This window comes from Balaenoptera physalus (genome assembly GCF_965194825.1).
Source record: "Balaenoptera physalus genome assembly, chromosome: 2".
Lineage (NCBI taxonomy): Eukaryota > Metazoa > Chordata > Mammalia > Artiodactyla > Balaenopteridae > Balaenoptera > Balaenoptera physalus.
The window spans coordinates 163,764,677-163,779,124 of NC_138883.1; the positions used below are offsets into that span (position 1 = coordinate 163,764,677).

General features: G+C 35.3%; 1 protein-coding gene and 1 long non-coding RNA gene across 3 annotated transcripts in view; one reads left to right on the top strand and one right to left on the bottom strand.

Moving 5' to 3' along the window:
• Positions 1-14,448, top strand: part of LOC309655070 — a 448,619-nt gene that overhangs the window by 298,785 nt on the left and 135,386 nt on the right. The window lies entirely within an intron of this gene.
• The window catches only part of CCDC7 (coiled-coil domain containing 7), a 326,200-nt gene that overhangs the window by 251,188 nt on the left and 60,564 nt on the right, over positions 1-14,448 (bottom strand). For both annotated transcript variants that reach the window (XM_082449611.1, XM_082449612.1), the window contains exons 10-12: positions 12,954-13,029; positions 3,482-3,512; positions 2,469-2,558 (exon numbers count right to left, since the gene is read on the bottom strand). In XM_082449611.1, coding sequence (XP_082305737.1) covers positions 2,469-2,558; positions 3,482-3,512; positions 12,954-13,029 — 197 coding nt within the window. The remainder of the gene's footprint in view (positions 1-2,468; positions 2,559-3,481; positions 3,513-12,953; positions 13,030-14,448) is intronic.

The following is a 14,448-nucleotide window of genomic DNA, read 5'->3' on the forward strand; positions in this document are numbered from 1 at the left end:
TAGAGAACAAACGTATGGACACCAAGGGCGGAAAGCGGGGGGTTGGGGTGGTGGTGGTGGTGGTGGGATGAACTGGGAGATTGGGATTGACATATATAGACTAATATGCATAAAATAGATAACTAATAAGAACCTGCTGTATTTTAAAAAAATAAAGTAAAATTCAAAACAAAAAAAAAATAAGGAGTCAGCAAAGTGTAGGCCAAATCTGCCCTGCTGCCTGTTTTGTAAATAATATTTTATTGCAACACAGCCATGGTCATTCAGTTATGTATTTTCTGTGGCTATTTTCATATCACAGAAGCAGACTTGAGTAGTTGCAACATAGACCCTATGCTCTCCAAAACCTAAAGTACTTATCTTGGCCTTTACATTAAACTTTTCTGACACCTGAAATAAGTAAATGGCTAAGATATTAATTAGGGTAACATTACCAAGTAAAGTGGACACCAGATATTTGTGCCCAGTATCCTTTTTCCATTCTGTTAAGAAACAGCACCAGATTTAGATGTGTTCTTCAACTCCCTCATCTCAAACTGTCTTGGTGACATCTGACCCCAAGCAAGGCCAGTGAGATACAATCATCTAAAAATTGACATTGTGGAAGGGAAGTAGTGGAGCTTAGTAATTCCAGAACCAGTATCCAAAGGGATGGGAAGAAAACAGTCATAAACTCCCTCTCTAAAATTCCCCTGAAAGGACAGAAGTAGTGGCTATCCATGAATTTCTGTTATTTTAACTCTAAGAGTTGTCCTGGTTCTATCTCTCACCAAACATGTTGTTCAATTTTCCCTCAATTCTTTGAGTTACCCTACTAGCCATCCAATAAATTTCTTGCTTTAAATAGTGTCAGCTTCTCCTGCTTATAAAAAGTAAAATAAAACCCTTAACTGACACACATTAACATTTGGCAGACATGGCTCTTGATTACTAAAGTTGGTTGCCTATGAAAATAAAATTATTAAGAGATAATATCAGTTAGGAAAGCGAGCTTACTCTGGAAGAAAATTGATATAGCTGTTATTAGAAATCCTGACTTCAACATAATTCTGTAGCCATTATTCTCTTCCTACCATCCCCTTCTCTGAAAACAGGCTCTCTCTCAGATCCCTTGGTCACCACCTTTGTGTGGATATAATATTGCTACTATATATGCAGTAATGCTCCTTCCACATTTCTCATTCACACTTCCATACTTCTTTAGGTTTTCACATGCAAAATCTAAAGAAACAGTACAAGAAAGTAAAACCAGAAACTGCTGCAACATTTTCAAGTCATGTATGAAGCTCCAAAGATTTTGAATGTGGATCTAACAGTGCATGATTAAGTGTTGAATTCTTACACTTGGCCAGACTATTCAATTATTTACTATGACAATTTACTGCTTTATTTTTATTTTCTTTTTTTATTTTTATTCCTACTGGGAACTATACTTAGATGAAACTATTCCTAATTGAACTTATGTGACAGCCCTGGCCTTATATTTGACACTTATGTAGGATCACTGCTTCTCTAACTGATTAAGTAGCAAATCTGGTACTACTTCTGCTTCCTCCTCTACTAAGGAGGAAATACCAAGTAACCAACATTAGTAGATTGAAGAGTATTTTTCTTCATTCTATGTTAATTTTGTGTCAAAACATACATCTTATATTTTTACGTAGTTAATAAAAATTTGCTTCCAATCCACCATTTGACTTCATTGTGTATAGTTTGAATTTATAAGCTATATAAAAATGGCAGAGGAGGAGAAAAAAAAAAGGAAACAAATTCTATCCTTGGTATTTCTATTCACTCTATGTGGTAAGAGTGAACCGGGACACACACATTACACAGTTGCAAAGAATACAATAAAATGCATTTAAAATACGTTTGAAAACCTCATTTATTGATATTTTAATAAAGTTAAATATTTGGCTTAGAAATACCTTTCAGAATGTTTCAATTTTATGTCTGCTTTTCATAGCATCCTTTCAGTTTTGATAGCTAATATGGTAATTTAGGACTTCCTTGGTGGCGCAGTGGTTAAGAATCTGCCTGCCAATGCAGGGGACACGGGTTCGAGCCCTGGTCCGGGAAGATCCCACATGCCACAGAGCAGCTAAGCCCGTGTGCCACAACTACTGAGCCTGCGCTCTAGAGCCTACAAGCCACAACTACTGAGCCCACGTGCCACAACTACTGAAGCCCACACACCTAGAGCCCGTGCTCTGCAACAAGAGAAGCCACCGCAATGAGAAGCCCACGCACCGCAACTAAGAGTAGCCCCCGCTCGCCGGAACTACAGAAAGCCTGCGTGCAGTAACAAAGACCCAATGCAGCCAAAAATAAATATAAAATAAATAAATAAATTTTTTAAAATATATGGTAATTTAGAATATAGCATTATCTTATTTTTTTAAAGCACAGCTGCTACCAATTATTACTATTGGTATGTATGCCATTTTCAGACACTAAAATTAACTAACCTCTGTACTCTTCAACTTTTGTAGTTCATTTTCCAGCATCAGTTTCTCCTCTGACAACACTTGGAGGTCACTTTGAATCTGTGTGTTTTTCTAAAAGAAATATTATAACTTCATTAATAATGAAAAGCAAACATATCAATATAGAGAGGTTATTTGGGCACTTATTTATTAAAGTAAGAAAGTCTTCATTAACTCATAAAAATAATGAACCATTGGTATTAATCTGCATAGTGAAGTTATAAGTGATGCTGAAAGAGGCAAAGGAACTATCAGTGATAATGGAATTTCAAAAGATTGTGGGAATGGAATATTACTCAGCCATAAAAAGAAATTAAATTGAGTTACTTGTAGGGAGGTGGATGGACCTAGAGTCTCATACAGAGTGAAGTAAGTCAGAAAGAGAAAAACAAATACTGTATGCTAACTCATATATATGGTATCTAAAAAAAAAAAAGAAAAAAAATGCTTCTGAAGAACCTAGGGGCAGGACAGGAATAAAGATGCAAATGTAGAGAATGGACTTGAGGACACGGGGAGGGGGAAGGGTAAGCAGGGACAAAGTGAGAGAGTGGCATGGACATATATACACTACCAAATGTAAAACAGACAGCTAATGGGAAGCAGCCACATAGCACAGCGAGATCAGCTTGGTGCTTTGTGACCACCTAGAGCGGTGGGACAGGGAGGAGGTATGGGGATGTATGAATATGTATAGCTGATTCACTTTGTTATAAAGCAGAAACTAACACACCACTGTAAAGCAATAATACTCCAATAAAGATGTTAAATAAAAAAAAGACTGTGGGATGTTATCGTTCAGTATTTTAGAAGTGAAGTGTTTCTGAGTGACAATGAAGTCTAATAAAATCAAAAGAATAGACAAAGTTTTCCAGCTCACATATGCATAACACTCTTGAATAAACTGACTCTCTTGACATATCCTGACAATTTCTAGACTCTATTAACAGCATCAAGGACAAAGTACAATTTCAAACTGAAAGCACTATACTTACAGCCTCTAACAAAACTTGCTCATTCATAGCTCTGAAAAACAAACCAAAAATATCTATAATGTATTATAATTTTAAATTTATATTTTTATTTATGCAATATCCTTATATATTTTCTTCGTAAAAACCTTAATAAGGTTAGAGTAAACTTTGACTAGCATTCCAAAAATTCAATGCTCTTCCTAGAGATACTGTTAGCTTGATGTGTCTCTTCCCAGAACTTGTTCCATAGATTTATATAACACTTCACGTACCCATTCAATTCTATACTTTTTGTTAGTGGGCTGGATGTCTGTTTTGTTTTCTTTTTCACATAAATGATATCGTATATGTTGTTCTCAACTTTTTCACTTAACACAATTTCTGAAATCTATTCATATCGGTAAACATAGACTTCCCTCACTCCTTTTAAATACAACTTCTTATTCCATAGCAGGATTTGGCAAACTTTTTCTGTAAAGAGTCAGATGGTAACTATTTTAGACTTTACAGGCCAGGTGATCTCTGTCACTACTACCCAACTCTGCAAAAGCAGCTACAGATGATGGGTAAATGAATGGGTATGGCTATGTTCTAACAAAACTTTATTTACAAAAATAAGCTGCAGGCTAGATTTGACTCATGGACTGCAGTTTGCTGACAACTGTTCCATAGTATGGATAAACTATATTTTTGACAAATGAGTTTTTTTATTCATTATAATCAGAATTTTTTAAAGCTTTATTAAGATATGATTAACATACCATAAAATTCACTCATTTAAAATATACAATTCAATGGCTTTTAATATATTCACTAAGTTGAGTAACTATTACCACTATCTAATTTTAGCACATTTTAATTACCCCGGAAAGAAACGCTGTAGCCATTAGCACTCACTCTCCATTTCTCCCAGCACTGCCTCAGCCCTGGCAGGCATCAGTCTATTTTCTGTCTCCACAGATTTGCCTATTCTGAATATTTCACATAAACAGAATTGCACAGTATGTGGTCTTTTGAGACTGTTTTCTCACACCTAGCATAGTGTTTGTATCATGTATCAGTACTTTGTTCCTTTCTATTGCCAAATGATATTACATTGTATGGATATGCTCATTTTATTTATTCATTCATCAGTTTATGGACATTTGGGTTGTTTCCACTTTTGGGCTATTATGAATAATGCTACTATGAACATACATGTACAAGTTTTTGTGTGGACCTATGTTTTCATTTCTCTTAGGTATAAACATAGGAATAGAATTTCTGGGTCATATGTTAACTAAATATTTAACATTTTGAGCAACTGACAAACTGTGTTCCATAGCAGATGTACCACTTACATGATGTACCAGCAATGTATGAGGGTACCACTTTCTCTACATCCTTGCCAACAATTGTTATTGTCTCATTTTTATTATAGCCATCCTAGTGGTTGTGAAGTGGTATATCATTGTAGCTTTGATTCCCTAATGACTAATGACGTTGAGTATCTTTTCATGTGCTTATTGACCATCTGTATATCTTGTGTGGCAAAACCTCTATTCGGATTATTTGCCCATTGTTAAACATGGTTATTTATTCTTTTTATTACTGAGGTGTAAGAGTTCTTATGTATATTCTGGGTGCAAGTCCCATATCAGATACATGATTTATGAATAGTTTTCACATTCTATGAGTTGTCTTCTCACATTCTTAATGGTATTAAGAACCTGCAGCACAAGTTTTTAATTTTTATGTTGAGTTTATCTATTATTTTTTCTGTTGTTGGTTGTGCTTTTGATATCTTATTTAAAAAACCATTGACTGGGACTTTCCTGGTGGTCCAGTGGTTAAGAGTCCACGCTTCCAATGCAGGGGTCCTGGGTTCCATCCCTAGTCAGGGAACTAAGGTCCCATGTGCAATGCAGTGTGGCCAAAAAAATTTTTTTTTAAAAAAAGAAAGAAACCATTGACTAAGTCAAAAATATTTACTCCTGTGTTTCTTTAAGAGGTTTATAGTTTTAGCTCTTAAATTTAGGTCTTCGGTAATTTTGAGTTAATTTTAGTGCATGGCACAAAGAAAGGATCCAACTTAATTCTTTTGCATATGGATATCCAGTTCTTCAAGCACAGTTATTAAAAAAACTATTCTTTCTTCACTGAATTATCCTGGCCTCCATGTTGATAATCAGTTAACCATAAATAAATATAATGGTTTATTTCTGGATATCATTTCCATTCATTCTATTCCATTGATCTACATAGGTCTATCCTCATGCCAGTACGACATTGTCTTAATTACTACAGGTGTATTTAGTTTTAAAATCACTAAAGTGTGAGTCTTCCAAAGTTGTTCTTCTTAAGATTCCTTTGACTATTCTGGGTTCCTTGTATTTCCACATGAATTTTAAAATCAGCTTGCCAATTCATGCAAAAAGAAAGTTGGGATTTTGATAGAGACTGCATTAAATCTGTAGATCAATTTGGGAAATACTGCCGTTTTAAGATTAGTTAAGTCTAACAGTCCATGAAAATGGGATGTCTACCTGTTTATTTGAGTATTCTTTAAAGTACTTTCAGTGTTTTGTAGTTTTTGGTGCACAAGTCTAGCACTTCTTTTGTTAAATTTATTCTCATTCTCTTTGGTGCTTTTGTAAATGGAATTGTTTTCTTTATTTCATTTTTGGAATGTTCCTGGCTAGCGTATTACTTTCCTAGGGCTGCTATGACAAGGTATCACAATCTGGGTGACTGGTGACTTAAAACAACAAGAATTTATTCGCTCACAGTTTTGGAGACTATAAATCTAAAATTAAGGTGTTGGTACAGCCATGCTCCCTCTGAAACCTCTAGGGGAGAATCCTTCTTTGCCTCTTCCAACTTCTAGTACTCCCTAGCATTCCTTGGACTGTGGCAGCGTACTCCAATCTCTGCCTCCATGACTGTCTTCTCTCTGTGTGTATTTGCCTTCTACAATATTATTATAAGGATACCAGTCATATTGGATTAAGGGCCCATCCCCCTCCACTATGACCTCATCTTAACTAATTACATCTACAATGACCCTATATACAATTAAGTTCATTCTGAGGTACTAGAGGTTAGAGCTTCAACATGTATTTGGTGGGGGGGGCACAATTCAACCCATAACAACTACTGTATTAAAATATAATTGATTTTTATTTATGAATTTTGTATATTGCAACCTTGTTAAGTTACTTCTAATAGTTCTAATAGATCCCTTAGGACTGTCAATAGATAAGGTCATGACATCTGCAAAAAGAGGTAGTTTTCATTTCCTTTTCTTCTCTAAATGCCCTAGATAGAACCTCTACTACAATGGTGGACAGAAGTGGTAAGAATGTCCTATTTTGTCCCTGATCTTAGAGAGAATATATTAAGTTTTTTCACCATTAAGTTTTTTCATTAATATATTAGAGAGAATATATTAAGTATGATGTTAGTTATAGGTATTTGTAGATAGTCTATCAGATTAAGAAAGTTCCCTCCTATGCCTAGTTTGTGGAGTATTTTTATCATAAAAGGCTATTGGATTTTGTCAAATGCTTTTACTTTGTCTAGTAAGCTAATCATGTGATTTTTTCTCCTTTATTCAATCAATATCATGTATTACATTTATTGATATCTACATTTTATTTATTTTATAAATTTATTTATTTAATTTATTTACTTTTGGCTGCCCTGGGTCTTCGTTGCTGCGTATGGACCTCCTCTAGTTGCAGCAAGTGGAGGCTACTCTTCATTGTGGTGCACAGGCTTCTCACTGCAGTGGCTTCTCTTGTTGCAGAGTGCAGGCTCTAGGTGTGTGGGCTTCAGTAGTTGTGGCTCATGGGCTCTAGAGCGCAGGCTCAGTAGTTGTGGTGCATGGGCTTAGCTGCTCCACGGCATGTGGGATCTTCCCGGACCAGGGCTCCAACCTGTGTCCCCTGCGTTGGCAGGCTGATTCTTAACCACTGTGCCTCCAGGGAAGTACGATATTTGCATTTTGAACCAACTTTGCATTCCTGGGATAAACCCCACCTGCTTGTGGTATATAATCTTTTTTATATGTTGTTGGATTCGATTTGCTAGCATTTTGTTGAGTATTTTTGTGTTCATATTTATAATATATTGGTCTGCAGTTTTCTTGTGACACTGTGGTCTGACTTTGGTATCAGAGTAATACTAGACTCATAGCATGAGTTGAGAAGTATTAACTCCTCTTCTACTTTTTGAAAGAGTTTGTAAAACAGTGATATTAATTCTTCTTTAAATATCTGATAGAATGCATCAGTGAAGCCATCTGAGCATTTCTTGTTGGGAAATATTTTAATTAGTAATTGAATCTTTTTACTTGTTTCAGTTACACTCAGATTTTCCAGTTCTTGAATCAGTATAGTCCGTCTTTCTAGAAATTTGTCTATGTCATGTAAGTTGTCTAATTTGTGGTCATACAGTTGCTCATAGAATTCCCTTAGAATCCTTTTACCACAGATGATTGAGCCATACTCCTACTAACAAAAAATGAAATTCTTTCTAGATTTTTGCTATTATCGCAGTGATATGATAAATTTCTTTTTACATATGCCTCCTTGAGAATAGTCCTTTCTCTAGGGTAGATTAAAAGAGGTTTCATGTATTATAAGGCAAAGGTTTGGTGCTATTGTTAAATAAACTATGCTAAATTGTTCTTGAAAGTGGGCAATACCTATGGTACTAGCAATTTAAGAGTATTTATTACACTACATCTCTGTCAAGACTTGATATTAGAAAACTTCTTTTTGTTAAACTGATGGGGAAAAAAATGTATTGTTGCTGCTTTGCTTTCTATTTCCCTGATTACATATCAGATTGAGCATCTCCTAAAATGTTTATTGGCCATTTTTTGTCTCTTCCTTAAATATCTATATATATATGTACTTCGCCTATTATTTGAAGGTTGTTTGCCTTTTTGTGGAACTATATATTCTTATTATCACTCCTTTCCTCTATATGCACACATTTTTTCTCCCATCCATTGCTTATCTTTTAACTTAGATTCATTTCTGAAGATACTTTTAATTTCAATAGTCAAATGCCTTCCCTATATTTATGATTGTTTTCTGACATTTATGTCTGTAATAAACATTAAATTTAATTTTTTGCATGGAGTGAAGACTCTGTCATTATCTTCTAACCAAATGGATGCCTTTTGCCTTGCCAGTGCCCTAACTGGTCACTATATTCATTCAAGACTTTGAATTTGCCACCTTGGAATTATGATAATTCCACCTTTGACATAACATACCTACCTGTGATACATGTACCTGGGCTAAAGACAGTTTGAAAGGCAAGACAGCTTATTATCCTTCCTTCTGACTCTTCTGCCTCTTTAGAAAAAACATCATGATAGATTTCTTAATAGGCCTGCTGTCCCCTCAGGACTACACATACATGATTCTGGTGATGGGCAATATTGTCACCAATGTTGACAACTTCATTCCCAAGATCAGTCACCAGATCTAAACACCCTCTTCACCAAAGAGGTACTATGCCTTGGAAAAAATACCCTGCAATCCAATCTCTACTTGGAATCCCAATATGGCCCATAATTGAAGAAAGAACTTTTCAAGGTCCTCTGAGTCTATGCTTACTTGTCCATTTCCCACTATCCACAGACCAGACGGCTAGACAATGCATTGACCAAATCCTGAAAAAAAGGTATATTAGCTTTCCCCAAGGACTAGCATGATTGCCCTAACTTGTTACTGTATAATTCATCCATAATAACGAAATACAATCCTTTTTTCTAAATGTTATCCTATATTATGGTTTTCATCCCACCACTACTTACCACTAAGCACCTCATAGGTAGACCCCACTCCTTTTTCTGGGAACCCCCTGAGCCTACCCCTCTGAATTAGTAGAATTCCTGAGAAAGCTTACATGACCATAAGCCTTCGATTAGAGCTGACTGGTCCAGAAATAGGCACCTGCCTCTGGCTGCACTGACAATTTTCTCACCAAGGACTTTTGGACTTGGGAAATTCAAATATTATCCCTCAGAGTAACTAAAACTGAAAGATTAGATTTGGGAATTGTCAGCAGTCATGGCCTCCCACCTACAGGCAAAAAGTTAAAAAAGAAAATAGAAGGAAGAAAGAGATCTGCAATAGAAGAAAATGAAGCTCTTGTACAGAGGGGGAAAAAGTGTCTTGATAGTGTTCAAGTTCTGGTTTATACTTGTTTCTGAAATTGAGCCATATTGCTGTTGCCTTCTTAATAAAATTCATCTTTTGCTCAGACCAATTTGAGTTGGGATTTTGTCCCAAGCACTCAGCCACATGACAGAAGTTCAATAAATACAAGATGCTCTTAAAATGTTAGTTTTAAGCTTCAATGACTTCAGAAGTATAAATGCTACAAACTTACCCCCAAAAATAAACATTTGAAAGTTTAATTATTTCCATTCTTTAACACATTTAGTTTTGTGAATTTTAAACAATAAATTAATTTTGTTTCAGTCTCTCTGACTGAATATGGAAAATGCTGACCCAAACAGAATTTAACCAAAAAAAATTTACTATTCAAAAATTTTTAAATAAGTACAAAAGAAATGTACATAATCAAATATCGAAATGGTGTCTTTTGAACAGCTGTATCATTATAGTCCCAAGATTATTAATTCTTAAAACTGCACTAAGACTTTTGCCACAGCCTGTTAAAGGATACAACGGTAACAGGTTGTTAAATGGAGGCATCAACTAAGACTCTACGCCCACTGCTTATATCATGAGGAAGATTATATTCCAATAAACATGTGAAAAAAAATGCAAAACACAAAAAAAAACAAGAAGAAAGAAAAAAAAGAGGGACTTCCCTGGTGGTGCAGTGGTTAAGAATCCGCCTGCCGATGCAGGGGACACGGGTTTGAGCCCTGGTCCGGGAAGATCCCACGTGCCGCGGAGCAACTAAGCCCGTGTGCCACAACTACTGAGCCTGCGCTCTAGAGCCCACGAGCCACAACTGCTGAGCCCACGTGCCACAATTACTGAAGCCCACGTGCCTAGAGCCTGTGCTCCACAACAAGAGAAGCCACCGCAATGAGAAGCCTGCGCGCTGCAAAGAAGAGTAGCCCCTGCTCGCTGCAACTAGAGAAACCCTGCGCAGAGCAACAAAGACCCAATGCAGCCAAAAATAAATAAATAAATTTATTTAAAAAAAAGAAAAGAGGAAGAAATGAGGCAGGTGACCATTACCACTGAAAAAAACAGTAGGCAGCCAAGGGAGAGTGCTAAAACCTTTCACCCACATGGATAATATAAAAGGGTCAGGAAAGAAGATTTAGAAAGAGTACTTCTAAATACTCTTTACAGAGAGCTGTCTGGTGCCTTGAGCCCTACTCAAACACTTAAGGGAAAGGTGGATATGATGGCCATTATTAGAGAGAGGCACTTTAAGGAGAATACTCAGAAAACTGGTTTATGTTATTTGAATTTATGGAGAAGGAAGGCAGTGACAGTCAAATAAGACCTTTCTTGTATACCTTACCTTTCTTCCCAAAAACATGGAGAACAGAAAATACAAATAGTTAGTGAGAAAGGAGGTAAGAAAAGAGAAAAGCCAACCACATCCCCCAGTAGGCTCTAGGGAGAGGGGAGAGAATCCTAACTTTGAATGAAAATGAAAATATTGACTGTAATATCTGACAGGGGATTTTAATTTCCAATTCAGGACAGTGCTTATAATTATATTTAAATTCATTACCTAAGAGTGATCAGAAAAGTCATGGTACTACCCTAGTCTTTTTCTAGGAGCAGAGGGAAAACTAGCCCCAGTAAGCAAATATAAGTGAATATAAGGAGTCTGAAAAAAGTTGCTTTGTGATTTTATTCTACACGCCATGCTTTTCAACATAACAATCGTGAAACTAATATAGCCACCTGTAAGAACTGTAGGTCATCCACAATGACTTTCAAGATGCTTCTCGACAAGCAAGCAATGTACTGAGCATGTTCTGACCAGAAAATTATACAAAACTTATTCTGTGTATAAGACAATTCAAGTTGGAAATCCTCACCTTTATAGTAAACCATTCAGCTAATCCTTCCCACTGCTTTCTTTTATGCCCAGGAATTTTAAAACCAGTTATAACTAGTACCCATAGTCTAATATGAGGAGCTAGAATAAATAATAGTAATACATATGATTGCTTTAATACCCTGTTCCAATGGAAAGAATATTCATGGAAATCAGCCTCCTACTTTAAGAATGCCCCTAGAACATGCTAAAAGCTTTCATCTGACAAACTTGTGAAAGTTCTTACCCTACCCTTCTGATAGGGAGGACTCTAATGAGATAGAAGAGGGAAAAAGGAAAATAAGGCCTAACTTGATTACATACCAAGTACCTGACCACCAATTAATGTAAGCCGTTAAGTTCTTTAGTTCCATTTTCAACAGCTGCCCAGGATATCCTTTTCTTTACATTTTATCTGTTATACTCTTCTATTAAATCTTGATCCTTGGACTTCATAATTAAAAAATCTGATCATGTAAACTTTCTCAATTTTTCAATGCTAATCTAAAGAAAGTTCTTTGAAAATGCTGTGACGTGAGCTTGTCTGAATATGTTTTACTTTAATTTAAAACATTTATTTTAAAAAGAATTTTATGAGTTTACAAAGAACTATAACTAAGTGAAACATCTATACACAAACTACATTTTGTATGATTATATTTTTTTACTTTTTTAAAACTGTAAAATACATATAAAATTTACCATGTTAACTGTTTTTAAGTGTTCAGTTCAGTAGTGATAATTATATTTATATTGTTGTACAATCTCCAGAACTCTTTTCATCTTGCAAAACGGAAACTCTATACACATTAACAATAACTCCACATTCCTCATTCTTCCCAGACCCTAGCAACTACCATTCTACTTTCTGTCTCTATGAATCTGACCACTCTAAATGCCTCATATAAGTGAAATCATACAATTTTGTCTTTTTATGACTGGCTTATAATTACTCAGCATTAATATCCTCAAGATGCATCCATGTTGTACCATATGTCAGAACTTCTTTCCTTTTTAAGACTGAATAATATTCCATTGTATGTATATAACACATTTTCTTTATCCATTCATCCATCATTGGACACTTGGGTTGCTTCTACCTCTTTGCTACTATGAATAATGCTACAGTGAACATGGCTGTACAAATATTTCTTCAAGACCCTGATTTCAATTTTGAGGGGTATATTCCCAGAAATGGAATTGCTGGATTTCCATTCCATGATCCAAAAAATCGATCATATTTTTTGAGGAACTGACATACTATTTTCCATTGTGGTTATACAACTTCACATTCTTTATGATTATAATTTTAACTTTTATAATTATATATATCATAAAAATTAACAACACTAAATTTTTTAATAGTGGTTTTATTTTCTTTTCTGTTTCCAATTTATCTGAAATAAATATGCATTTGTATTTATAATGATGAAAAGGAGTTATTTTAAAAGCTTACCTCTCTAATTTATTTGCCTGATTTTCAAATATTTTCAACATGGTATTCAATCGATTAGTCAGTGTAGAAGTTTCTACTGTTAAAAAAAAAAAAGAAAACATTTAAAGGTATTATAAATGGCAGAAGTTATACCTTTACACTGCTATATATGAGAACCAGATAAAGAGGAGACAACAGAAATGTGCAACATATATCAAGGGGACCAAATAAATCAAGTATATCAAGAAACCAAGTAAACCAGAGGGCTTGCTTTGGGAGGGTCAGTACTCCCTAAATAGTCAAAGAGTATACTGGGAGAAGTCAGCTTTAGAAGAAAGAATCAAATTCAGAATTGCTTATAGGCAAGAGAGAGTAATTAAAAATGTTTGCATAGAAAGTAATATGGCACAATAAGCAATATTTTAAAATTAATCTGATAATAGTGTAGGACATAATTTTAAATTATGCCTTGTATACAGTAAAGGGTTACAAAGAACATTAACTATTATTCCTGTCACAATTTGAAATTACAGTTCGCAGGAGGGAGAAAAGGCTCTGCTATGGACTGAATATTTGTGTTCCCCCAAATTCATATGTTAAAACCCTAATCTCCAATATGATGATATTTAGAGATGGGGGTCTTTGAGAGGTAATTAAATCATGAGAATGGAGCCACATAAGACACAAGAGAGCTCGCTTGCTCTCTCCCTGCTCTCTCTCCATTATTTGAGGACACAGCAAGAAGACAGCCATCTGCAATACAGGAAGAAGGCTCTCACCAGAACGTGACTATGCTAGAACCCTGATTTGAACTTCTCAGCCTCCAGAACTGTGAGAAATAAATTTCTGTTGTTTAATGCACTCAGTCTATGGCAATTTGTTATGGAGGCCCCTAAAACAGGCCCATCTCTACGATTCTACTAGTTTAGGAATTACAACTCAGTAGCATAGAATGTATAGATGGGAACATTACACTTCCATTGCCAAATGCAACAGTTTGGGTCCAACTGCTTCTTCCTCAAGTTCTCATTATGAATAACTTTAAAACAGAAGAAAAGAGATCAGAGAACCCATGTCTTATTGAACTGTTCCAGTTAAGGCCCTTTCCTGAGCAGAGTGCCTCTGTTTAACAAAGTGGCTTATACAGTCATTCTGAAGAAGCCAAAATGGTAAAGGGAGATCCAGTTGTTTGCTGTGTATTGTGGAGGGAGGAGGACCTCTTTTCTCTATTATAATAAAGCTTCAGTATTTTATTGATAAGTAAAAAATATTAATAATGCATGCATATTATTTATCAATGGATAGGTTTTTCCTCTTGGGAAAAAATATGAGACAGTCAGCATCTAGGATGCATGTTATATAGAAAGATTATAAAAACGGGATAAAATGTACATATAGTGCTTTTATCTTGTTTTATCATTTTAAATATCAAGGAAAATGTTTCTAAGCATTTTATATAAAATTATCTTATTCTTCCTAAAAGCTACACAGCACTCCATTGCTATGAATGTACTGT